Raw genomic sequence first — 27,264 nt, 5'->3', positions numbered from 1 at the left:
TAAGTATGCGTGCTTGCAAATCCTGTAGAAGAGCAGTTTTATGTCGAGGATGATGGTTCCTGGGACATAGTCACGGCCGAGGAGATGGTGAATTTCATTTGCCTGCCGCTCTATATGGGTATTGTCGACCTTCCACTACTACATGTCCCCAAAACAAGGACATTGAGAACAAGTCCTACCGATTGACCAAGCGGAGAAAATACAAAAAGTACTGAGATCAAGAAACTTGACAACCGGACAGATGCCCCTTGTAACGCTTGTTTTGCATAGTGGTACACCAACCTTAGAAAAAAAATTTTTTCCATCTTAGAGCTTTCATAAATGGTTCCACCTATTTCGATCGTGTGAGACATTGAAATGTGAAGACTTTTTACAGCGAAAGCTGTTATGAGATCATTTCACCGGCAATTTTTGGCGCCGTAGTTGTCCGCCGCCGCCGCCGGTGTCCGTAACCAGTATCGCTCGAAATAAGAAAAAAATCGAAATTAGAAAAAAATTCCACGATGGAACGAGTTTCGAACCTGGGCCCCCTGCGTGGGAGCCCAGTACTCAACCTCTGAGCCATGCCGGTGCTTGAAGCTGCTTTGCAAAAAGGGCCTATACAGGCTTCATGTCGGGAGGGAACCACATTAGCAAATGCAATATAGCGTGGTAGAAAAGTAAAATAAGCACCAAGCGTCGCACAACGCGAATTCTGTAACCAGGCGCCACACAATGCGAATTGCGCAACGAGTAGGTTGTTGAATGCTTTTAACCCATTACAAAGGGCTCTGCCATAATTCTTCATCGTCATCAGGCACACCATCAACAAAGTGCGCATAATGCCTTACATGCGTTTAGCAGGTACCAACGCTCCCCGTAGAATGACGAAAATGGCACAGTGCCTGCTGCCCTACTTTTCAAAAATTACAATGATTTATAGCCTAGTGGGTTCCTCGCAAGTGCACTTGTATTGGTTGCCAAGGAAGCCCATAAGCGCATGATCCATTTCCTCGGGGTCTCAGTAAAGTTCTGCACCCCCCCCCCCCTCGTCTCTCTCCCACGTCAACGTATGTTATACAGCATGACGGGTGAGGGAAATAGCGACTGGGCGTCACCTAATGCAAATTACGTAACTGGTGGGCCGTTTAAAGCTACCAACCCATTACAAAGAGCTGAGCCATAATTCTTCATAGTCATTAGTCGTCGCGTGAACAAAGTTCACATAATGCCTTACAGACGTGTAGCTGGTGCCTCGCTCCGCCGCAGAATGAAAATAATGGCTTAGAAGGTGCTTCCCAACTTCACAAAATTTGTGATTTATGGCGTAGTGGGTACCTTTCTAGTGTACTTGTGTTGTAGCCCCAAGCGAGCTTACAACGGGCTCTAGAAACGCCGCTCTTCCGGCTTTCACTGTGACTGTGCTGCGGTTTCAGCGCAGGCCTGGCGTTTTTTAAGCTTACAAGTTTAGAATATTTTTTTTGTGTGCGGTGAAGCCATGCTTTAGGATGTTTTGGTGCCATGTTCAGTTCTACCTTGTGGTGTATAAGTATTTTTCTGTACTGCTATTTAGCATAATTTGCTAAAATGCCCTATGATCAATAGTAAATTTCTTCCTCTTTTTATTAATAGATATTGTATTACTTCGGAAACTTTGCAGAGGGGGAAAATATAACCGTGCAACCTAATGGAACAGTGCAGTTCTCACTGGGCAGACAAAAAAAAAATGGTAACTCGTATGTTTTTTGAGCTATATCATTCAAACTTTCCTCGTATACAGAAATCTCTTGGGAAACATTTTGTATATTCCAGAATAATTTTCGTTTTTTTTTCTTTCATATTTGGAGCACAACATTAAAAATGTATATGCAACGTTCAATAAAATTTGTTTGTCGTAAATGTTCTGGCATATTATGCGCTAATAATAATTTTTTGATGTAATACCGTTAAAAAGTAAAGTCACTTAGCTTTATATTAGCATAAAATATTACACTGTATCTATTATATTATTTATAAGAAAAATATTTACTAAAGCGTACAAAATGTGGCCATTTTTCCCACGCTCACGAAAGAGTTAATATTGAGACAACTGTATTTTTCCACAGCGGCCGAGTGCCGGCTCACGCGGCAAGTTCAAACGAACCAAACCAACTTATCAAACATCCGCCGCTGTCGTGGAATGCGCTAAACTAAATAATTTCGCGCGAAAAACGCAACCCCCTTCCCTTCGCACAATATCTTCGAAGTCTGGTTTTTACCTCCTTCCTTACTTTTTCTGCGCAACAGCAGAAGCGCAGTACGACGGAGAACGTAGCGAAAGGTGCATAGTTAGCTCCATGCGTATGCTTCCTCGCAAGACTGCTCGCCTTTGTGGCTGACGCTGCCAGCGTATGCGTATACACCGACGCTTGCGCCGAGAAGTTTTAACACGCTTGATCTTACGCTGGGCTGTAGCAAATATTTTCTTTTACGCGGCCGACACCCAGGCGCGGTGCAGGGTGCACGTTTTTTATATACCCTTGTCGCAGCTAACTCCTTTCCCAACGCCTGTTGTAGCCGGGAGTCGCGTTAGACGGCTAGGCCACGAAGAGTAGGTTCTTCATCATGCTAACGGCGAGCTATTTATATACAACGTTTACTTCAGCGTGCTTTCTTGGTCACCAGCGAGATGGCGCGAAGTGCGCGAGGGCGCGCTTTAAAGGTCGTCGCTCGTTGCGAAGCTCGCGCGCACGCGCTTTCTGTTAAGCTAGAGGCGCGAGGTGCACTTTGCCCTATAGGGCGTTGTCGCCGGCGGGCGCGCTCATCTCGTGAATAGGGTGGTTTGTGTGTCTTGTTCTTCCAGCGCGACGTCCGCGCCAAAATTACAGGGCGTACGAAGGTCACTTCGCTCGCTGCAGCGGCCGCGTTTGCGAAAGGAGCGCGCTGTACAAAGAGAAAGAAGTAATAACTGTTACAATTGTTAGTTCGCGCTGGTCCTGTGTATACCTCTGCGTTTGTTTCGTGCGTCCTTCTTCATGTTTGAACAGCGCGCTTTAAGTGTCGAGCTCTGACACTTGATAGTTCGCGCTCGTCCTGTGTGTGTTCTCTTTGTGCGTCCTTCGCGCTTGATCGAAGCGCTGGAAATTTCAAGCTGCCTTCCGTTCTTCGTGTTACATTCCAATTTGTTGCTGTCGCATTCACTGCTTCGCCGTTGCGGCGAAACTGACTTTTTTCAGTGAGAAAATCCTACATCGAATGTATTTGTTATCTTATTTCTAAACTATTTGTTGTGACGAAGCACATACGCGTAACTTTTCGCCACGTTTCGCCACGTTTCCACGAAAACCTCGAACACGTGTCCCCACAAGCGATAGAGACTTATACCATGGATATGATGGCGATATAGTATTGATAGTATTGATATATGATATTGCATTCAATAAACGCCCGCACTATAATATCCACATCATTCGTGTGCCTTTATTATTTACTTCAAGTAGACTGTTCTCGTTGCCTTCGCTGTGTATCACGGGCTGATTATCATGTCGGCCTGGTTAACCCCCTACCTATATGCCACAAGGGCTGGAAGTGCGCAATCTCAAATAAAGAGGGGCCGTATTCACAGGACTTTTCTTTCTTAAGTGCGTTTTCTTATTGGTCGGCTGGCTTCACTAGTGATATGTCCCGCATTGTGATTGGCTGAGATATTCGCTTACGAAAATCTTTAGCGTGAGAGGCTATTGGTAATGCCGGCTGAGGAGTTCACGAGTCGGGTGCGATTTAATGCATTTTTTTCTATTTTATCGCTTGTAATTGCAGGTCATGCTAATGAACAATCATTCCCGACGTTGACCACGGCCGACAATCCGATATGAGCATGTGTCGTACGATCCTCTTTAAATGTCCATGTTGAAGAACATAGAAGCGTTCCTGGAAGGGTTCGACCACGCTGCTCGCATCATTGCAATTCTCACCGCCGATCGCTGAAATAGGATAGCCGGAAAGCGTGAAATTGCATCAAAGGCGGTACGCGATAACGAAAACGGGCGGGAAGTAAAGAAAAGGCATTTCGCAATGGCGAATTCAGCCGTAAAACCAGTCACCCACGCGGCGCATAGATACGGCTGTTTGCTCAGATATGTGAGAAGGAGGCATACCGTTATCAACAGCCCCTATCGGAGCCCTATAGAGCGTTGTCGGGAGTATACCATTGAACTTCCCTCGGTGCAGCTTTCTGAAGTTGATGCAGAACGAAAGCATCGGTGACCGCAGAATGCACGGCTGGATAGTTTGCAAGGTATGTGGTAATTTTGCTCGAATCATGACTCGATAACTACTACAGCATGGTAGAGTGTGGCACTTAAAGTCAACAGTATGTGCTCTAAGTATGTATACGCGCGGGTGCAAAATGTTGGCACGATGCAGAACGCAAGGAAACTGCAGCTATCAACGAAGAAGACACTGCGCTCGGACAGCTGGGTGAGAAGTGCCGCTGTTGCCGCTTACAAGTCGTGGCCTCCGCGATTAGCAAGTGGGTCGAATAGAAAACGAACAGAATATACGCATTTAAATTAAGGTATTTTTCAATTACGCAATGAAATCTCAATAATTAGGAACAGTTTGAATGAAGAAAATTGATGCTGTTTTATAGGCTGATAGCTTACAGTAGAATCCACATGATGTACCAATAGTGAACAGTTAACCACTGTTACTAGTATGTGAATAAATGCGGTAGCTTGCTAAGGAAGACCTCTATTCGAAAAAGCGGCTAGCTAAGGATTGCACGTACTGCAGACTGGTTGAATTGGACCAGACAATTATCGTCGGCACAATATGCATTATCGCGGGTATCGTCACACGCGAAGTTAGGTTGAAAAGGTGCAGGGGGGCAGTGCATTCGAAAATTTCAGAATTCTGGTGGGCAAAGTAAGCAGCTCAGTGAGCGTCGCTTCTCGAGCCTAGTGTTATTAAGGCAAAAGCCTTAGACTCCCTATCAAATACGAAAAGTGACCGTTGGCGTAAACTCGAGTGATGCAAAAAAACCACCATGTGAAGACATCACCCTATGACGTCATTGTGACGTCACAGGCTGTCAAATTTGTGCCTTCATAGTGACGCCACTGTGACATGATCACATGGCAGCGTCGCTTAGTCACAGGCGGGCCGCGCCTCGAGGCACGTGAGGCGCGGACAGTTTGCAATGCCTCCGATCTCGGAGGCAGTGCAATACCGCGGCAGGTGCAGAAAGCTTTCGGGGGCACGGGGATAAATGAAATCGAATGAAAAGAAAAATAAAAACACGATGGCTTTCACTTTCGAGTCACCTTAGGCGAATGCATAAAGGATCAGTTGAGTTTCCAACTCGTTGCGATACCTTTGCCAGACCATAATGTCTTCTACCGCTTTTCGCACTTCTCCAGTGACTAAAAGCAGCGGCTCGCATCTGTTATCAATACGATGTGCTGGCACTGAGCGGTACATAAGACTAGCGCAAAATCGAGTAGAAGGCGTCGTTTCAAAGATAAGGCCGTGAAGTTTGCTGGCGAAATTTAGCGAACAATGTGCAACGATTTCACTCAAGTCGGCTGACATATGACGCGACAAGTGTTATCAGCCTTGTCTCCGAGATGTTTCGTATAGACGCAGGAGTAGCTCTTGCGTGTATAATGGGAAAACACACAGAAATCAAAGAACAAAAAGGGACACTGGCATATATAGCGTTTTGCAGTCGAATCTACAATAGCGCAGCAAGCTGCTAGGTAAGTTATCGTGTGATAATCCGGTATGGGGGCTTGCACTTTGAATGCTATTGGGTGCGTCGAAGGGCGGCGGTACTTTTTGTTTTCTGCAACTTATCGCTCGCGGGTTCTCTGGATTCGATTTCTCAATTGCTTAGGTGAGAAAAGAGTGTCTTTGTCTAAATCGTGAACGTACATGCATGCACGCATGCGCTGGCCTCATTCTCTACTGGCTTGATTACGTTGTGTCTTACAATTAAGAACCGATCCTGCGATAAATTTCCCTTGTTCGTAAAATTGCGAGAGCTACTAAAAGGTCGTCGTAGAGGTTGCTTCCTGTGTGTCATGCAATTCCAGTAAACAGACGCAGACACCTTGTGAACTGAAAAACTGTTGATTTTCCGCTGCGTAAATGCAAGAACAAACGCGCGCAGTCGCTATTTTGTTAAAAGAAAAAAATCATGAGCCATTTCACTGTGTGGAGGTAGATTACAAGCAATACTGTGTAGCACACGGTACAGAGGGGACACATAATTTTGATAAAATGTAGAGAAAGGCACAAAATTTGTAAATTTAGCGTATGCACCCGTTAACGCACTTCCACCTCGATTTCCATGAGCCAGAAGCGCAGCGTGCAGGTTATTTATTTACTTACAGGTTTACTCATTTATTAGGGCGAGAGCCTCAGGTGCCTCATGAAACGTCGTGCGAACGCTTCCCAAGGAGGTGCAGATGTTTATGGTCAAAGAGCTTTTCTGCATGTGTACAGGCGCTCCCAGAATAATTCGGAACGCCGAGCATGCAGCCGCTCGCCGGCGGAGCGCACCGGCGGATAAATGCACGCATGGTGTGCGCATGCGCGGCCTCCCTAGCGAGCTAGTTTCGCTCCCTAGTGCATCTAGACTGGCGTTGTCTTACACCAAAAGGGTAGCGCTAGGTGCTCTTTAGCATTATCACAAGGTGGGCTGGACGGACCAGGCCCTGTATCATACTGCGCACCGCAATCTATAAACATAAAGGCTCATGCTGCTGATAACGCGCATTTTTCTCTGCCATTTTGCTGGATAATGTGCATCCGCCAAGCGGCGTCGAGTGGAGAAATCGAGAGAGCAACAGGAGACGGCACGGCGAGCGCGGCGGCGATGACGCAGCACCACCGTGATTCGGCTACTCGCGGGCGCTCTCCGCCTCGAGCCATTAGATGGAGCATCGCTCAACGGACCGACGACCGAACATTTTCTGGCCGCTTAGGCGCGCGCAGTGTCAACACTTGAATATTCTTACATCGTGTTCCAAATATATTCGTATCTCCTTATCAATCTGGCCACCGATATGTTCACGGTTGCGTCAGATGAAACCACCGTCCTTTGCGAGCGCTAGTCACAGTCGCCTACCGGAAATAATCTGATCAAATAATAAATATGAAGCAAAGTAGCAAAAGAAAAGTGTCATCCAAGCACACGAACACGCACGACGGCTCTGCTGCAACGCGCGTGCATGCGCACACGCGGCTTCTCACAGACACCACCCACCCTGCGCCCTTTATAAAAACGCTAAGGGACACACAGGGCACCGTTTTGTAGCAACACAACGCGAATCTAGGTGCAATACGGAGCAATGTTTGCTTGCTAGGGAGACCGCGCACGCGCAGACCGTAGTACTACTTTTCTGCGCGCATACTCCGCCGGCGCGCCGCTGCGTGTCCGGCGTTCCGAATTATTCTGAGAGCGCCTGTACTTTTCCAGAGGGCGTATTCTATGTCGGCGTATTCGTGCTTGGGGAGGGGGGGGGGGGGGAGGGGGGGCAGATGCTGCCGGTAGCGCTTGGAAACTCTTTGATGTATATGCGATTGACACTGCATTATAGAATCTCTTTGTTTGTAGACGTCTCCAGTACACCTCTTGTGGTCTATCTAGCTTCTTGAGGGGTTGTGGGTGCTCTCTTGGTTTCCTGCAATATGCTAGTCAGTCATAAAATATGGACTGTCTGTCTTTATTGTCCTGTATCATGGTTATCGCCCCGAAATCATGAGTCGGGTGTTTCTCGTCGCGGATGGCAAGTTCGCACGTGGCGAGATGACCCTTTTCCTTTAAGTAGGGAGATTGTTGGGATGCTCATCTTCTACCTTATTCGCTGGAATCCATATTAAGTATTTGAAAGTAATAGTTCTGGTCTTGAAATCCTCTGCTTTGTTATATATCATCTTGGCTGCCTCGTTAGAGATCCAGCCCCTTGTGCAGTTCCCGATTGTTAATTTGGAATCGCTGATCGGTCTGTTATAACTTATAACATCTGCTGAGCATGGCTAGAGCAATGTCCACTTCTTCAAAAGCTTCGGAACGATGAACATCGATAGAGCAAGCAGACGTCATTTCCCCTTTCGCGCTAATGGCAAGAGTCGTGGAGGCTTCCTCGCTCGAATACCTGGCCACGTCTACAAAGAGCACTGCAAACGGGTTTGAGCCTTTTAGGGAGTTTCGGGCTCGACGCATAACGTGCATCGAAAAGGTACTACGCAAAACCCCCTTCAAAACGAGGTTCAAAAGGAGGTTTTATTTACATCCTTTAAGGGGGTGATTAGACGGAAGTAAGGAGGTAAATTTGTGTTTTTATTGAACTCATTTTGAGGGCTTGAACGGAGCGCATTTGAAGTTTTTCTGGTTCTTTTGAGAGCTTTTAAAGCCTCCTTTTGGAGGTGAAGTTGTTGTTTTTATGTAAGCCATTTTGAGGGCTTGAACAGAGCGCATTGAGAGTTTTTCTGCTTCTTTTGAGAGCTGTTAAAGCCTCCTTTTATACGAGGCCCTAGAGCGGTCGCGAAATGAAAAAAAAAATGTATATTTTAGGCAGTATATTACGTTTACCGGCCAATTTCCGCTACTATTCATCACTAGGTCATAATAGAAAACGGACACGAAAGTATTTATGCACAAGCATGACATTTGCATACAAGTACGCACGGCACAGGAATCGAACTCGCGACCACACGCACTCAAAGCAAGCACTATAACCATTACACCACAGCGCCACCACTTGCAAGCTTGTTATTTTCGTGGGCTTATATATGTACCAATGTATGTACAAAGCGGCTGGTAACCCGTCGGCACAACTTCGAACTTCTGTTCTTGTACCATCGGCGTGTGTTTGCTCTTGCGGAAGGTCAATACATAATTTGTGGGGCGTCATGCAGGCCGAGCCGATCGACGTAAACACCCTCGGCTCCGAATTCTCCTGTTCACCGTGTCGTGCCGCTAGAAAAATTATAAACGTGTGCCCTCTTCGCTCGCGCTAAATTCGTGAATTCGTGAATACCAGCGTGACAAAGGTATCTTCAGATGAGCGAACGTATGTGCACTCCATGAGCGTATGCTGTGGAGTAATTTTCGTTATTTCTGCAGCCACGAACTGCGCGCGTCCAGATGCGGCAGCGTCTTATAAGCGGTTCGAAGACCGCCTGCGTTCTCATATGAAAGCTACACACGCAGATGCCCGACTTGGAAGAACACTGTAACGCGCCTACATTAAGTGCATTTAATGCGCGTGTACTGCCGCGAGCTGCACGCAGGGGCAGCAGCGCGCTCTGAGCAGCTGAACAAAAATCTGTTTCCGCAATTGGCGCTTATTCGCAATGCGCCCTTTAGCGCGCACCGCCTGCGTTCGCATATGAAAATTACACACGCAGAAAATTCCAGAGTTACAAGGACATTGTAACGCGCCTACATAAAGTGCGTTGAATGCACGCGTACAGCCGCGAGCAGCACCTTCTGAGCAGCTGAACGCTTATTTCCGCAATTAGCGCTTATTCGCAATGCACGCTTTAGCACGGCATTCAGTGATTCTCTATAACACATATTCAGTATTTGTTTGCTTTCATACTTGGATACTACCTACATTTCTTACTAATTAGCTTTTATTGGTAAGCATCCCGCCACCGCGTTAAAGCGAATGCCTAACGCGTGCCCCAAGGTCAAGGTCAACCTCCCCAGTTTACGAGTGACAGGTCTCCCACAAAACAAAAAAGTTAATGTACTTGCACTTCTCTCTTGTGAACGTCCATGTGTACTTGGCCCTCCCCTCAGACAGATGATGCAGTACCCATTAAAAAAAATCATTACCCTCTTCCTCAATGGAACAGCTGTTCTTGAGAAAATATGGTTCTGTTGAATGACTTCACCACAGCAGCAGAGAGGTTGGCTTGTTTGCAATTCAGAATTTCACAATCGTAACACAGAAACACGAGGACTGCAGCAAATATGCAGAAAACTGGAAAAACTATCATATGTGCACTCCCTCGTCCACCTGCACACTACGTTAAACTTTATTTATACAACAGCAACCTTCAATTATGGTACTATTGATAAAAGATCACCCAATCTACGTTAGAACACAGTGATGACTTTCTGTCTTTCTGTTGCCTATCTTCTACAACGTGTCATAATCTGTGAATCATCTGTTCAATGTGTTTGGTAATAAAACACAAGCAGTTACATTGAGCAGGCAGTGTTTCAGCAATTTGTTTTGCAAGCACAAATTCATTTCTTCAATTTGCATGCACGACAAGTAGTCATACTTCAGTTGATACAAGAACCAGTGTTTGCAACATTTTATTGGAATCAAAACAGCAGCAGTTCTCGTGTCAATGTAAGGATATAGGTATATATTTCCATCGTCGTGCACAGAACCTACTCCCAAAAGTGAACACGTGGAACAACATATACAGTACAGCCTCAGCACTATACATAATTCACAGCAGTAAAGCAATACGAAAGTAGGGTGTAAAATCTCATCATGATGCGCACTAACGTGTGCACTTCACCGTGCCAGTATGTAAGTATAATCCAAAAAAATAAGCTACCCAAGGAACTTGGTGTCAGCCTACACACGAAGGCAACTAATTAGTACAATAAGGCTAGCATCACTTTTGGGAAATATGAAACCGTGTAGACAGGCAGTTGTACAGTTTTTTATTGCATTAGTTTGCCCTATGGCATCAAAACATGTCGCAGATGATTTTGGAGTTGAGTTTCCTACAAAAAAGCCCAAAATAGACCTGTGGTGTTGACTGTAGGTCCACTTACCAAGGTGCATAAAAGCATTCAGCAATGCCCACAAAATTACAAGGTTGCCTCCATATGTTGCTGTACATATTTACTCACAGATACCTGGAAGCCATCGTAAATTTCTGGAAGTGTGCTTGGGAACTTGTCGGCATAATCACATGACTGCAGTGTACCAATACTTCTAATATGCATAAGAAGTACAGCCATGCTTCTATGTTTTTATGCCAGCTAGTGCCATCTGTAACTCAAAAGTTCATCCTTAATTCCTCACTTGATGGCTTACGCATAATTACCACATTGAAAATAATCCAAGCACCATGGCTGCAACGTCAACTTGCAATTAGGCAATCACAGGCACTAAATACAAAAATTCCTGTAAATAGTGACTGGTCGCTTTGCACACTGGATCCTGGGACTTGATATGCCGTGAGGATGAATAAAAATTGACCACACATATATAGAGACTGTGAAACAGTCAGAAGTTCAGTTCATAGGTAAGGAAAACGTGAAAACGAAATCAGAACACATAGCAACAAAGGGGACGGAACGACACACTACTAACAACTGAAGTTGAACATGTGCTTCGCTTTTTTAGTCATGCGTGTTTATATCTTTCTGTGGTTTTGATTACATTTCAGTTACTAGTAGCGTACTGTCCTGTCTGCCCCCTTCATTCCTCTATGGATGTGTGATTGTTTAGTTCTGTAATTTTTTCGTACTGTGTGTTTACATCTTTCTGTGGTTTCGATTAAACTTCAGTTGCTAGTAGCGCGTTATCCTGTCCTCTTCATTTCTCTGTGCTGTGATTTTTTTTGCACCCCCCTTTTTAACTATGAATATACTTCAACTCGCCCAACTGCCCCTGTTAAGACTTATGTTTGCTGAATAACACTGGGTCCACTCAGCGTCTTTTTAAACAATGCGAAATTTTCAAATGCACACGATATCAGAAAGGTTGCACACAGTAACACTCTGCATCAATACCAGTGTTGGCCTAAATGTGGTAAGATGTACGAGCTGTTCGACATAGTGTAAAGTGAGGCACATCAGGGTGTTCCCACAATCATGGGTGTCGGCAGGGGTTTGCACAACGGGCACCTGCCGCCATCAAGACACACCAGCACTTGACCCCACCCAAGCTACACCAATGCTCTCCTGCTCACCAGGCCGACACGTTACGCCGCCTTGCACCCCAAGACAAAATCCTGCCGACACTCATGGCCACTTGAACACAGACTGGTGGGCAAGCAACACTTGCTGCTTTGCCAGAAGTGTATTCCTGAAAATTACACAAAAAAGAAGTCCACTAAGATTTCTGTATACATAAAAATGAATGTCTTACCGAAGATTCGCACTTGACTATCCTTATTGCAGACATTTTGTCAAAACCCGAAATGAATAGAAAATTGAGATGCTGCTAAGTACTTCCTTGTGAGCGTTTCACTTCGTGTGCACAGGGCGAAAAACAAACGGATGTAAAAAAAAATGCGAAACACCACCAGAAGTGTACTCTTGCCATGTTTACCATTATGTGGGTAGTTTTTGATGTCAGTAAAGTTATCACTATAAGTACACTTTAAAAGGGTTGTGAATGTTAGCAAGGTCTTGATTAACCGCACCTACTCTGTTTAGGAGTGAAGATTTGGCAACTTAGCAGTGAACCATGGCAAAAATAAACAGCGCACTTCTAGTGAGGATAAACTAAGGCCTGGGCACAATAACAGCGCTTTCACCTTGTCAAATTGTCTCAACAGTCATGATACTATGTATTGACCTTGAAAACTATGGCAACATAATGCAAAACAGCAAATTAACGAGATGGAATAAACAAGATGATTCAACAATCTGGTTCAACAGACTCAACAGCTGACTTGTATCAATGCGATTAAATTAGCCTTGCACATCTCCTAATGGCTAAGAATATACACATGTAACCTTGGCAAATTCCACTGTTGATACGTGACCAATGAAGTTGCATTCCTTCCATGCCGTTGAATGGCCGTTCCTTCTCTGTTTTCACTGTTTTCTGATTTTCATTGTTTTCACTAGCGTAAATGTTTACCCTTTTTGATTTTGTCACTTTGCAGATGGCATACGTGTTTTGCCTTTGAATGTGCACGTTTCTTCTGCTTTGTCTTTCCTGTTTCTTTTTGTATGCGTATATGTTTTGCCTTTGAGCGTGCACACGTTTCTGCTGCTCTGTCTCTATTTTTGCTCTACTGGGTCTTGTGCACTTCTCAAGCTACCATTGTCGCTTTTCACTTGAGGCCCATTTCCTGTATTTTGCTGGAATAAACATTTATCCATTCATTCAATACCATAAAACGCATGTGCTTCACGATACACACTGCACTTAGCAGATGTCTGTCACATGATATGGCCGTCATTGTATAGCTTTAACATGATTTATTCGTTCTAGCTAAATGAATCCAAGCTAATGATGTTAATGTACCCTGATATGCTATTTCACTGTTCCTTGATGCATATGTATGAAGGTACAGTGCTTATGTACCTTAATATGCTATTTCAGGTGACGGGCAGAGTGCGCAATGCAAAATTGTTGCCGAAAAGTCTTTTCACTTCCTGGCAATCTGTGCTTCGGTGGGTTCTCACAGTTGCATGGCGGGAGAAAGATGTCCAGGGTAGTTGACTGCATCTAAGGTAGATGCTGCAAAATGAGAGCGCACGGTCTTGTCACATGTCAATGTGCGCAAATTGACACGATGACGAAGGATTAAAACAAACAAATGAAGTTGGAGTAAAGAATAAATCGAAAACAAAGTTGTCCTTTATGCACATTCCATCATGTGACAATGTGATAACCGCGGCCTTTTGCTCTAATGTATATTCCCTGAAAGCATCATGCCTCATTCATGCTTTATCGCAGGCAAGAAAATTATATCGTGCAAAGAACTTTATCAGGGCGCACTCCTGGGTCGATTGACTGGTCGTATGAAGCATGAGTGATATTCACAGAAGTTCCAAAACATGCATCACACATCATTGCTATCTGAGTTTAACGACTTAAATGCGAAGCATTTGTTAAACACTTCTACGACTTTGAACGGATCTATCTACCTATCTATCTAGCTGCCTACGACTCATAGCTCGTGTGAGTGTTTCGTTAATGGGATGTATGCCAAAATTCGTGTGGCATGACACGACTGCATGAAGAACATGAATGATGGGTCTTAACTTGAAAATCATGATATGCATTTCATTAACGACATGATTTACACGTCACTCTCTTGGTTCTCTTGCGACTGTTTCGTTAACTTGATATTTACCAAAATAGGTATGGCGTCACAAGAGTGTATGACGCACATAAACGACAGTTTCTAACTTGCAAATCATGACACGCTTGTCATGTATGGCGTTATTTTGACAACATGGTCTCGGGGGCGCTAGTGGCCGTTTCGCATGCTCCATATACACCAAAATTGGTATTGTGCTGTGTGACTGCACGTCCAACATAAATGACAGCTGGCATAATGAAAATAATGACATGCATGTCATGTACACACGCCACGCTCATGGTGCGCTCGCGGCCGGTTCGCTAGCTTGAAATACACCTAAATTTATATAGCGTGACTTGATTGTGCGACGAACATAAATGACATATAGTAACATGAAAATAACGACATGTATGTCATTTACGGCATGGAGCCTGGTGCACTCGCGTCCGGTTCTCTAACTTGATATCATACCAAGATTGGCATAGCGTGACGTGACTGTATGACGTACATAAATGACAGCTGGTAACATGGAAACAATGAATGACATGCGTGTAATGAACGGCATGGGTTACATGCCACGCTCATGGTACGGGCATTTCGCAAGCTTGACATGCCGATTTTCTTTTCTTTCTTTTTTTTGCTTTTCATTGCACTTTTCAAGCGACGCAATGTGCAGGTCATCTACAGGTGCATAAGCGACGATAAGGGCTCGCAAAGAGAGAGAACATTAGTATTACTTACCATTTTTGTTCCTGAATGTGCCGAGCCATTTGCCGAGCACGCAGGGTGCCCATCATCTGCTTGGTAATGCACAGCGGCACGCTCGCTTGAGTCGACGGGCCGTCGCGATTATCGCACTCGCAGCGCAGCATGTCGCACTGTCGTCAAACCACGCATATCACATCCAGCGGCGAGAACACAGTGAGGCTGCAGGCACAAAACGCGCACACACGACCGACACAGCTGATCACTTGAGAAGTGGTGTTGACAAGGCCTAGCCGGCCTTGCCTAGCTGCGACGATCGCTCCGCCGCGGGAACGACTCCCTGACTCCCTCCTCACGTTTCTTTCTTTTTTTTGTTTTTTGTTCTTCGCGCGCGCATGCGGCGCGAAGCTTTGTCCCATTTCACTTCGGTAGCGCCTCGTCTGGCTTGCTTTTGACCTGGCGGGGGCGGGCCGAGTAGGCTGCAGCCGCCAAGGCCAAAGGGCTTGCTCGCTTCCTCTCCAGCCGTTCGGAGGGTCTCGTATATCTCTTTCTCTGGGCTATCTGTGCAAGGGATTTTTAATGTGCTGAAGCATGCCGCCTCTTTCTTTTACTTCTTTCCCCCGCACAGCTGCATGCATGCCCGCCAGCACTGAAGGCATTATGGAAAGCTTCGGAAAAAAAAGAGAAAACATGCCAGAGGAAATGAGATGGGAGTTTTTTGTTCCTCTAACTCCATTCGACGAATGGCGTCAGATAGTGAATTTACCTCCTTTCTTCCACATATTTTCTTAACGAAGTAAAATTGAGGACGCAGAACTTTATTGCACCCACCTCATTACACCCTAAGGTAGTACTGTCCAGATGGAGGTAGTATTAAGGGGGATTGTAGCCCTTAAAACGCCCAATTCGGCTAGTTTGCGTTTGCAGTGAGGTACCTTCGCCTGTACCATAATTTTTGATCATGTTGTCACGTGATCTTGATGGTGAAGTACGCAGAGCACAAGCTGATAGAGATGAAAACTCTTTATTGGGCTTTTTTGTGCCTACTAAAAGATTAACTCAAAGTACAAGCAATGCTCTCTGTGCAATAGTAGCGTCGAGCACAGGCGGGGACTCATCTGCTCCTCTCTGAAATTCGTCAACTTGTATACATGCCTTATCGAACCTTCCAGCATTATCGTTGGTGCTCGCGCTAGCTCTAGAATAAACCCGAGGTTACTATATCTATTTGCATTTTTTTAGTTTATTGTCAGTAGTGGAGTGTACCGAACTTACCTGGCACACTCCTGCTAGCGTTTTTCTGTCGAATGGGCAACTGTTCGAGGACTTACGAATGACCTAGTTGTATACAGCTTCAATTTAAGGAACGTTCCTTCTTCTATTGTTGCGGCACGAACGCGCACAGCTGCAGTCGCCATCCGAAGCTCCATCAGACTGTGTCAGCTTTCAAATGCAAACAGAAGCATGTGTATTCTGATATTCAAGCCGCACCGGAAAGCTTGAAAAGGTCGCCAAGTGTCTCACGGGTGGGATCCCAAACAAGCGCCCTTTCCTTTTGCGAACATCGCATTGTGAGCGCCGATGCATCATAGTAACATTTACATTGTCGTGCGCACGGCGACCTCCTAGCGATTTCTCGAGCAGTCTTCCGCTAGACGAGTTGTCCCTTCAAGCCCCCGAACACGGACTATCGACGCCTCCGGGATAAAATGTTTATGTGCTGTGCGTCTCGGTCGTGACGTAGAGTCACGACCGAGATCCCCTCACAGATGGACACTTTCTACGGACCGTGTAAGTAAGTACGCGGCTGCCAACACCCTGGGAGGCAATACACTGCACGTTAAGAGCGAGGCCGTCTCCTCTGGTGCTCTTTCTTTGGCGTCAGTGCGGCTTTTCGTCGTCGCAGCCCTTCGCCTTCGTGGCCTCGTCCCGCCTGCACCGTCAACGCTTCTGGTGAAGTAGAAATGCCAGAGGCTTCGCTCCTCGATTAGTCACTGATCCGTATGGGAGCTAAGAGGGCAGCCGCACGATTATAAAAACACGGGAATGTTCCCGAAGGAAGATTCACACGAATAAACGAAAATGTAAGCTACTTCTGAAACTTGGGATGACGCTACATTTTGAGGATAATGAAAACCTTTGAAGTCAGAAGAATAAGTTCGTTTGTGACAATTTAGGGGTTTCACCTTGAATACCCCGGTGAAAGCTTATTATGCTTGCGTTATATTTGACGATGTCGACATATGCAGCTTTTCTGGACACCAGCGGCCTAGTTCGCGTGAACGACACCACGTGGCGTATCGACCTTAAAGAATTCAAAAGTCCCGCCATGACGTATGCAGTGACGCGGCACTAAATAAAAGAGAATCAAAAGAAACAGTACACACGCCCCGAGACAGTCGCTTCACCTCAGTGCGCAGAAAAGAGAGCGCTGTGTGTCGGCGTTATCTCGACGGCGACGACTGGCAATGAATCGGCAGTTTTTCTAGACGTGCCACGCCAAATGTCTGGCCGTTATAGATGCGCCCGCGATGCATCAAGAGGATCGTGCTTTTATTTGTTTGTTTAGTTTCTTGCGCTGCCGTACCGGTGGGATATTGAAGCAGCATGCTGCTTTCCGAGTTTCTTTTTTCAACTAGCGGGAACCATTATGTTTGGGTACGAACAGGATATTCTGGTTGCATAATAACCAAATTTCCTTTGGTGTACCACTTGGGTGATGCTTGTTTGCTCCTTGCGTTACCTCAAATTAGAACTAGATAAGTTTGAGAACGCTAGGAATGAGAGTAAAAAAAAAAGAAGTTAAAGGTAGTTTTTATTTGTTTACATTTAGTTCTTATTGAAATGTGGCTGCCACCGCAAGCTTGGCGCCGTCAAAGCGGGTGTGCAAAAATGATACAGTCGTTGAAAGATGATCTTGTACACCGGAAAATGTGAACTTGGTTAGTTTTTTTGTTAGGAATGAACGTATAGTAGAACATATACGACTGACGTGTTGTGTAATAATCTCTAGATCTGCCGTCTATCCCGCTAAAAAAGGCACTTATCTATCATAATTGCATTTCTTCTTTCTCTTTCTTTTTTTTTCCCTTTTTTTCTCACGGTCGACCGACTCATATGCTCGAGGTCATTGTCTGGAATCCTGTTGGCGCAGATACACCAATAGGTTACTCTAATGGGCTGGAAGTTCTCCTGAAGCTCTCCTTTCATGTTCTGTAGGCGCAGACTTTTTCAACTTTGCACTACAGCAAGCACAAAGTCGATCATGAATCACCTACTGGCCCAATCGTCCACTTTGATCAGCACAAAGAAATTCAGAAGAGCGAATTTTGGTGTTTTTGCGCTGACAACAACGATTGTTAATGCAACATAATATAGTAACTATTCCTAGAATCTCTCAAAACCACTTCTTTGTTCTTTATCACTCCTGATGTAGAATACAAAATGCATTTGACTTGCTCAACAAAGGGTCACAAGACACATCAGAGAAAAGCGAACCCTTTAATTCCCCCTTCTTTCGTTCACCCAGCATATGAAAATTTCTTCAGTTGTGAGTGGAGCTCCTTCTGTTGCCACGAAGATGTGCAGGCGTTCCAAAGGAAATCTTAAGCCTTTCTTTCCAGGAGGTTCCCTTAAGAGAACAATGGTGTTTATACGCACAGGAATTTTGATTAGTAGTTTTTCGCTCGTAGCAATGACTGAAACATACCAGTCTTCAGCCAGATAAAGCCTAGCGAAATCAGCTTTTTCCCTTAATATCTACTGCTTTTCAAGCAGTAGTCTTCTTGCTCTGAAAGCCCAACGGACAATGACCCATGTCGAATAGAATGATTACAGCTCCGCTCGAGGGTCTTCAAAACCGGAGCTTTTTTTGTACTTCATGATGCAAAATATCAGCCGCGTATTGAATCCTGGAATCTTCTGGCTTGATAGGAATGTCAAAGCTGCGAAGACATTCCTGGTTGGGATTCTTTTTTGGCTCAAACGTGTAGGCCCACCTTGAAAGTCCCTTCCACTGTATCGGGTAGTTTTGTCTCTATTGTAGATAAGGAAATCATAGTAAAATAGATAGTAAGAAATATATAATTCAATATTAAATTTTACTGCAACATAAAAGTTGCAATAGAAATACGCGCGAAAGCGACTAAGAAAAATTAATATTTCAGAAGACACGATAACTGGCATGTAGCCTCGACTTTAATAATAGGGATATCTGCACACAGGTGTGAAGTCTGGTTAATGCGCATCGATAGCACAGTGCTATCATAGATGCACGCGTTTTAGAAAACACCCTCTAGACATGGTATTCCCTCTCAGCCTTGTCTCAGTGGAAATAGCTCAAAGAATTGAATTCCTGTCAATCGGATAACATGTTATTCTTTTTTCTTAGATTAGGCCCTAAATCTGCCCTAAATGGTGGCTCTGCGCTGTACAGCGCACACGTGTTCTGTACAGCGCAGAGCCACCATTTTGAGCAGGTTTTGTAGTGACGCGGAAATTACCTCCTTGATAGTGAGAAAGTTCAAATATGTATACACAATAACCTTCTCAATATTTACTTATGGACAAATATTTGGGATCGTGGAACATGAGGTGAGCATTAGTGAGGTCACGCCTTTTTAGAGTAAATACTTACTCTATCACTATATATATTCGCGATGTGCTTTCTTAAATGGACTGATAACCGACCGAAATGTGTCCTAAGATGAGAACTGAAACTTCAGCTAGTTGGTACGGATTCATCATGATTTAAGTAGCGCACTGACGGACGAGGACAGAGAAAAAAGTGTTGTGCACCTTCTTTTTCTCTGTCCTCGTCCGTCAGTGCGCTACTTAAATCATGATATGTCACAAGACCCTGACTGTGAATTACAGTGACATAAACGAGCTTTTTTTTTCACCATATGATTAGGATTTGCATTGTTGAATTGCGCTTTGAAAGTCACGACGGCATGTCGCGTTGCCTGACGGGCAAGCCTTCATAGTGCACGAATAAGATGTGCAGAATGCTGTACGCAGTCCGCTGCTGTTTACTAAAAAAAAAAATGCGTTTAAGATTAATCCGCACGTTATTAGGCATTCTCGATTTATTCTGTGCTTATAAAAGAGTAAAAGGAGTTGACGTTGAGAGGTGGCGTTGCCTTCGCGACTACTAGTGAACGCATGTCGAGCAACGGCACATGCACGCGGCGCTTTCTACATTGAATGAACTTCCATGTAGCACACATCAAAAACCGGAAAAAAGGCATTCCATACCGCTGGGGCTGTGGCATGGGCTTCGCAAGACACTGACCTACGTAGGCGGTGTCACGGCTGAAACGTTAGTAAAGGCATCTTTTCTTTTTTTCAGTGAGTACTACCCGCAAGGCATTCTCTACACACACACACACACACACACACACACACACACACACACACACACACACACACACATTTCATATATATATATGTTCTCATTAATATTGTGTCTAACAAAGATAAACGAGCCCTTAGAAAATCATCTCCCTTCCTTCATATATATATATATATATATATATATATATAGTGCATTACCGACCACGTTAGTCATAAACCTGAGGCGAACAAGCAAGACGAGGTTGAACTGTTCATTAGTTTGATGAACCGTAATTAGGCTTGGCTCGGGAACACAGTGCGGAGGGCAATCTAGTGAGCATCGAATACTTGGCTCATTGAATCGGTAAGCAGAACTGTAAAGCGAAAAGCGCTTGTTCGTTTTGAAGTCTTCTTCCTCGCTGTTTTCATTCACTCTGTTGTACTACATTGCTGCTAACATGGGTACCTGTTAAGGGAAAGTCATCAGTAAAGACAACATGCATGTGTCCATGCCTGGTCTTCCCTCTTAGTTACTCCCTCTTATTACTCTTTCAACGGCGTGAAGTGGCGTTGCGGCAACAAAGGCAGTGTGTAATCGGCTAATATTCCCTATGAAATTACCTATGCTTTTCAGGAAAGCAGCGTACACTAAAGAACGTGTTGAAAGGGTGTCGTTTCGCCTCACAAAAACAGTCCCGATATCGTGCATGCCTCTCGATTGCATTATCGCCGCGCGCCCGGCACTTCCAGGTCACAAATGGCATGCACGTTATGAGCGTGAGACAGCATTCTTCATAGGAAAGTGGCGAGTGCCGAGAATTCAAGAAAGGAAACGCAAGCCAGCAGCAAAGCAGCCGGTAGAAGATATCTCTGTCGTTGCTATGGCAACGGCGCGCGCGGCCGCGCTCGCTTCCGAGTCTGCTTGCCTACCGTTTCGCCCTCTGTTCCGTGCACACCGCTCCCCGCCGCCGGCCTGCGCCAGTCAGCGAGGGGGGGGGGGGGGTAAAGGGAGGGGGCACTTGCTGAAGGCCTTGACAGTTTGAGAGAAACACCTATTCTCATTATTCTTGTCAGTAAAACACCGCCTCCGTCAAACTTTTGGGAGGGGAGGCGGGTCCTTGATAGCTACGGGCCTGGCCTCTGGACTCCTAGGTGGCCCCGGTCCGTTGAGGTTAACTAAAATCTGGGTTCCTTTTCTTCGTTATTAAGTAATGGGTTGTGTGGTAATAAAAAATAAAACATTAGAACTTTACTTGTTCCATTTCCAAAAGCGAAACCGAAACTGCAGCAAATATCTTGGTTGCAATGCTCCAGCGAAAAAAACAAGCAACTAAATCTTCAACAGCGTTGTACTAGTAATAATAATTGCTGGAGTTCTACATGCCCAAACCATAATATGTTTACGAGGCATGCCGTAGAGGAGGGCTGCGGAAATTTCGACCCCTTCAGGTTCGTAACGTGCATCTAAAACCAAGTACACGACCGTCTAGCTATTTCGCCTTGTTCAAAAATGCTGGAGCCGCCGTCAAACCTATGCCCTTTGGGTCAGCAGCCGAGCACCGTAACCGCTGTACCACCGCGGCAAACATAAGCAATCCTGAGAGAGACAAAAAAAGAAAAAACCGCATTGGGATTCGAACCAAGGCCCTAGCGATTGCGCGCAAACAGCCAGCATGGATGATCAACCCATTCAGCCACAGCGCGCGGCGGCTAGCCCGTGATACGATAGCTATTATAAAGATACTACGGTCAAACTCTCCTTGCAACGCTCCTGGCAAGTGTCCCCACCTTCCGAAGAGCAGGAACGGAATGCAAAAGTGAAAACAGCTGCTTTCTGTTTGCAAAATTGCGCTGTAGACCATAATTCGATGTTTCACAGCACAAGGAACGAGGACGACATTGGAAAACACACACAGCGCTGAACTTAAAACTGACTATATTTTCAAACTTACAGCAATATATATGCGCTCTTCACCAGGAAAGAAAAAAGAATAGAGCAAATGAAGCATACAAAAAATTCCAGAAAAAATCGTAGAAGCCTAAACAATTTTGAAACGTGATAAAAAGTGCACGAGTGCAGCTTCGCTTGCTCTTTCGAGCAACGAAAGTGAATTTCTCGTAATCGTAAAATATATGTGATATCGATAATAGGTTGTTGTTTCCTGCGTAACGAGCGACTACAATTTTTTGTACACCAGGCCTGCAATTGTCGCGTGACCAAAATCACGTAACATCGCACATCTACTTATGTGACTACAATCACGTAACAACTAGCCACGTGACTAAAAATCACGTAAAATCAAGTAATTAGTCTCGCCACTAAAATCCCGTAACGTCACGTAACTATTGACGTGACGTGTTGGCGCCAGAAACTTCGGAACAACCGGGTGGCGCGGGGCAACCTCAGCGTCCGCACTGGACTCTAATAAAGATGTACTTTCTCTCTCACGTGACTAAGATCCCATCACGTAACTACTAGTGACGCGACATTTCCCCTTCAGAACCACGCAACAAGTGCGTAGTCTGGGGAACCGACCGAAACCTGCGAAGAATAGATTATCCAAGCCTAGCCATATCCTATAGTACTATACTAGCAAAAACTTTGCACCTCTAGCAATAGCTTGGTATTACTAGCAAAACCTTAGAAGAAGCTAGGTCGAACGCTAGCTCCGCTTTCAGTTTCAGGCTTACGCAACCAGTACATGATGCGCACATTTTCATTTACACATGTTTAAAATGGCATCTTATTGCGGTACGTTGAGGTGGGCTGCGGGTGCGTGCGAAAAGCTGCTGAATCACAGGATTTTCGTTTTGTAACTGGAAGCACCAGTCCCTGGACTTCCCGAAAGCTTTGATCCACACACGTCATATGACACGGACCTATCCGATGCAGCGCACAGTGCTATGTGATGTTAAAGGAGAAGGCATGCTGGTTTTTTTCTGTTCACGTAGGGCGATAGATATGACAAGAGATGAATAAAAATCCCAGTTTCACCGCAAGGACGATGCAATGAGTGCGATAGCAACAAATGAAGTAAAGCTGCAGGCAGCTAACTCAGATGCAGTCTCGCGTAACTCTACAAAATGGTGCTGTAAGAGAACACAGCCACTCCAGGTAGGAAAGGGGATTTCGCACAGTCTCTTCGAGTTGAGAGCGCAGCATATAGAAGGGTATATGAGCCGTCCGCTGATGCTTGTCGAGATAGTGATTTTGATTTCATTTAAGTTAGGGCGAAATCATTGCACTGCTGTTTGAAAAAGAAGAAATAATTTTTCCTATTCTTTGATTCGCTTAACTATCTGTTGGTTTCATTAGTAGTGTCTAACAAAAAAAAAAGAACCCCTCGAAAAATTCCCCTTCGTTCGTTAAGATTACGACAAACACTTGCGTTAGCCCTAAAGTAAAAAAGCAACTGCAAAAACGTCTAACTTTGTCATTTAATTACTATGCCTCCCCTGTCTAAGCTTAGTTCGCTTCCTTTACGTTGCTGAATTGTAGGTAACTGAGAAGGTCGTAACGACATCATTGAGAAGGGAGAAATAAGTTTCCACCACAATACGCGTACGAGAGTTCGAAAGAGCTTTGTTCACCATAACTTGATCGGGCGTTCTGTTAGGACGTTTATAAAGGAGCAAAGTAAGAATTACAAATGTAGATCTGAACGATGTGATACGCGTGGAGTGTTTAAACATACACTAAAAAAGTCATATAATAAAGAGAAAAAAAGAAACGGCAGCTCAAGATTACAGTCAAGAACCGAAACCGAAACGAAAGCTCTTTTTTTTGTTTCGGCGGCGACATCCTGTGCGAAGCTGCAGAACTAAGTCACTGGTTGAAAAAAAAAATGCTGATCCGTCGCCAGGAATCGAACCCATGACGGCGCGGCTATGCCGCGCTCTGGACTTGAGCGATTAGCTCGCTCGGCCACGGTGGATGCCTTGTCGCCGGTGGTAAGCAAAGGTTTATCAATTTACCACAAACATTTGAACGACCGCGCTTCATAAAACGCGTTAGGGAACAATGTTATGCCAATTGCGGCAAGTTGAGATTGGCTTCAAACGAAAGCTGATTGTCAGGACTACATGTGATTTCCTGACCATTACCATACCTTGCTTAGTTTTACGACAGTGACCGTTTTTGTCTCGAAAAACAGGCCACATTTTTCGCCGTTTCCATAGACTCCCATTGTACAATCTTTAACAGCTCTGGGAACAAAATTGAAGCTTACTGCAATATGATCGCTGCAGTCTTCTCGTCCGTTTAGGTTCCCAGAAGCGCTCCGTGGTCTGCGTTTTTCAACATTCACCCTCTACACTTAATTATTCGGGAAAAACTCGCCAGTTCCATTGAAAACGCGCTAGCTTCGCGCCGGGGCCGCCAGGGGCGCTGGCTGTGATGTGTCCACAAAAGCTGGATATGATCTAGCTCGAGGTGCGACGTATAGAGACGCCGAAACATATCTGCCGCTTTTAAGTGATTTGAGGAACCGAACCCCCCTGCCCAGTTGAAATGGCGCTTTCATAGAGAGAAAAGGGCATAGAATGTGTGCCAAATGACTTCTTTTACTATTTGCACCGAAGGCCGAGGCTGGAGCGACATTCTGTCTGAAACCCGACACACAGTCCACAACTCGACTTCCAACAACGCGCACCAGTAACCTACGCTGAAAAGAAATTTATAGCGCACGAGCTGCGGTACTATGCATAATCAATTTCGTAATATCTACATGTGTAATTGAACAGCTACAGCAGCCACACTAAATCTAAGCTATTTTTGGCATACGTAAAGCAGTTGGTTTTCTCCGGAATTATACAGCATGCCTACGAACGGTAGTACTTATAAGGCAAATGCGAGGAATCACGGACAAACTGCATTTGTGCGGAAAATTGGCAGAAATGTGGCAAAAAAGTTGTAGCGACTAGCAGAGGGAACGATAACAGCGTTTGCGCTCACCAGCGTTTGCACTCTCCAGTGAATGAAGTGGTCTGCCGACCACTTCATTCACTGGAGAGATTAGCAAGGGCATTGTGTCATTTCAGACTTTTCTCTAAGGCAAAAAGAAAGAGGGACATCCAGCACTTTCACCCGGATAAGAAAGCGTCGGTGACACCGAAATTTGTGACTGGTCGAACACATTCAATACCTCCTACATCGACATTAATGTTTTCACAATTTCGCACATTTGCCTTAAAAAGGCGCATGTGAGTGCTTGGTGAACTGAGCCAGCAGCGTGCGACCAGCAACTCTAAGTCTGTTGCGGCAAACACGCACCGTTTGATTTACCTTGTTGAAGAACCGTTTTCTTTTCTTTCTTTTTTCTCTAGAAAATGAGATACTTCCGGGCACTGCTGTTAGCCGGTAAGTCCATTGTTGCGCTTCTATGGAGCATCGGCCATTCGTTGGTATTCGTGCTTGAAGGCACTAGCGGTATCGCGCTTAAGCGCCTGGCAACATGCTTCATATGTTATTTGCGAACCCAACCGGACATTCTTGGTCTTTGCCGTGGGGTAGGGTGTTTTAAAGCTTACTTCAGCAACTGACGATGCCAACACTAAGTCACGATGACGGGACGACGTCACTTGAATGACACGATATACACAGAACGGTTTACTGTGTACATGGTGAAATTTCGCGCAGTTTCCAAGAATCTCACTGACGCTTACCACTAGAGGCCAACATAACCACACCGTTAACACTAACGGATTCTCTCGCATATGCACGATGAATTACTACATGCACATGAAAGCGATGTGTAACTGATGATGTGGCATCGAGAGTTTACATGATTATGCCGGGACAACGTCGGATACGTATACACACGGACTCGCGTGAATACCAGAGCTTGCACAAAAGCTCAAAATTCAAAAATGCACGCATACTATAGGTATTCAAGACATACTGTCTGATGACTTCACTGAAAACACACACAGATGACCGGTTGAAAATCAGAGGGAAGCAGTAAGCGTTCATAAGCGACAGAATGGAGGCGGCATCGCTGGGTTCCGAATAGCTCACACGCAGAACACCACTCGTGTTTGAACTCGACCTGATTACAGCCCTGTCCTAGTACTTCATCAGAGCTGCTGGAGTAAAACGACATACGAGACCTGGTCATTTTCTGTGTGCCATATATTATTCCTTTCATAATTTCTATAGCTTTACGTGCCAGAACCACAATATGATCATCAAGCACGCCGTATTTGGGGACTGAGGATTTATTTTAACCACCAGGCGTTCCTTGGCGTGCGTTTAAATCTAAATATACGCGTGTTGTTTCATTTTGCCCGCTTCCAAATGCGGCCGCAGGGGCTGGTAATCGAAGTCGCATCCCCGAGCTTAGCAGCGCCTTAACTGTTGCCCCGCAGTGGGTTCGGGCTGTTATTCAATTTAACGCGAACGAGAAAACAAACAAAATATCAATAGACAACTGGAACGGATGTAGCTTTCGTAGTTGGTCTCGTCGAAGCCGGAGGACTCACTGGGAGCTTCTGTCGGTATTAGTCGACGTGAAAAAAATTTGAGGACGCTGGAGCATCGCCTTCAAGACCAGAACGCGATGGCGTAATCGGGACCCGTGCGCATCGCCGTGTCAGTCGATAGCCTGGCTTCGTTTCTCGGTGGACACCTCGACAGTACCGCAAAAGCAGGAACGTCTGTGCGCGAAACACTGAACGTTTCAAACTATCCCAGGATGCCCACTACAAGAACAATTGCGAAGCGCCCACTACGCCATAATTCTTCCTTTTTGCGAATTGGCTGAGTACCCACTGCGCGTCCGTAAGGCGACATGCGCACCTACGCAGCTGCGCACTTTGTTGATGCTGTTGCTGCGGCCGCTGATGATTAGTTATGCCTGAGCACTGGGTAACGCTTGGGCCTTTGAACCAGCCACTCATTGATCAATTCACGTGCTATGACGCCTGGCGCGATTCTACGCTTCTGCGATGCCATGTTACGTGCGTTAAGACTCCTCAGATTTCGTGACATTCGTAGTTTATTTTCCGACACAAATTCAAGCACTAGAGTGGCTCTGTGGTAGAACAAGTGCTTGTCCCGCAGAGGGCGTGGGTTCGACTACCACCGAGAATTTTCAGTATTTATTTATTTGCATGCATCTCGAACTTTCGTTCATAAGCAACGACGCCGACACCGGAATTCCTGCAAAACGAGCTCTTTAACGCTGTCACGTTAACATAAGTGATGGCGCGAGCCCAGAGCGGACACACAAAAATAAT

General features: G+C 45.3%; 1 protein-coding gene across 1 annotated transcript in view; it reads left to right on the top strand.

The window, feature by feature from the left end:
* The window catches only part of LOC119386902 (lactosylceramide 4-alpha-galactosyltransferase-like), a 42,181-nt gene that overhangs the window by 10,820 nt on the left and 4,097 nt on the right, over window positions 1-27,264 (top strand). Inside the window, exon 2 of the mRNA XM_037654178.2 lies at window positions 25,354-25,387. Within this exon, the coding sequence (XP_037510106.1) occupies window positions 25,357-25,387 (31 nt within the window). The 5' untranslated portion in view covers window positions 25,354-25,356. The remainder of the gene's footprint in view (window positions 1-25,353; window positions 25,388-27,264) is intronic.

This window comes from Rhipicephalus sanguineus, chromosome 3 (genome assembly GCF_013339695.2).
Source record: "Rhipicephalus sanguineus isolate Rsan-2018 chromosome 3, BIME_Rsan_1.4, whole genome shotgun sequence".
Classification (NCBI taxonomy): Eukaryota; Metazoa; Arthropoda; class Arachnida; order Ixodida; family Ixodidae; genus Rhipicephalus; species Rhipicephalus sanguineus.
This window is presented reverse-complemented; position numbering and strand designations above follow the sequence as displayed.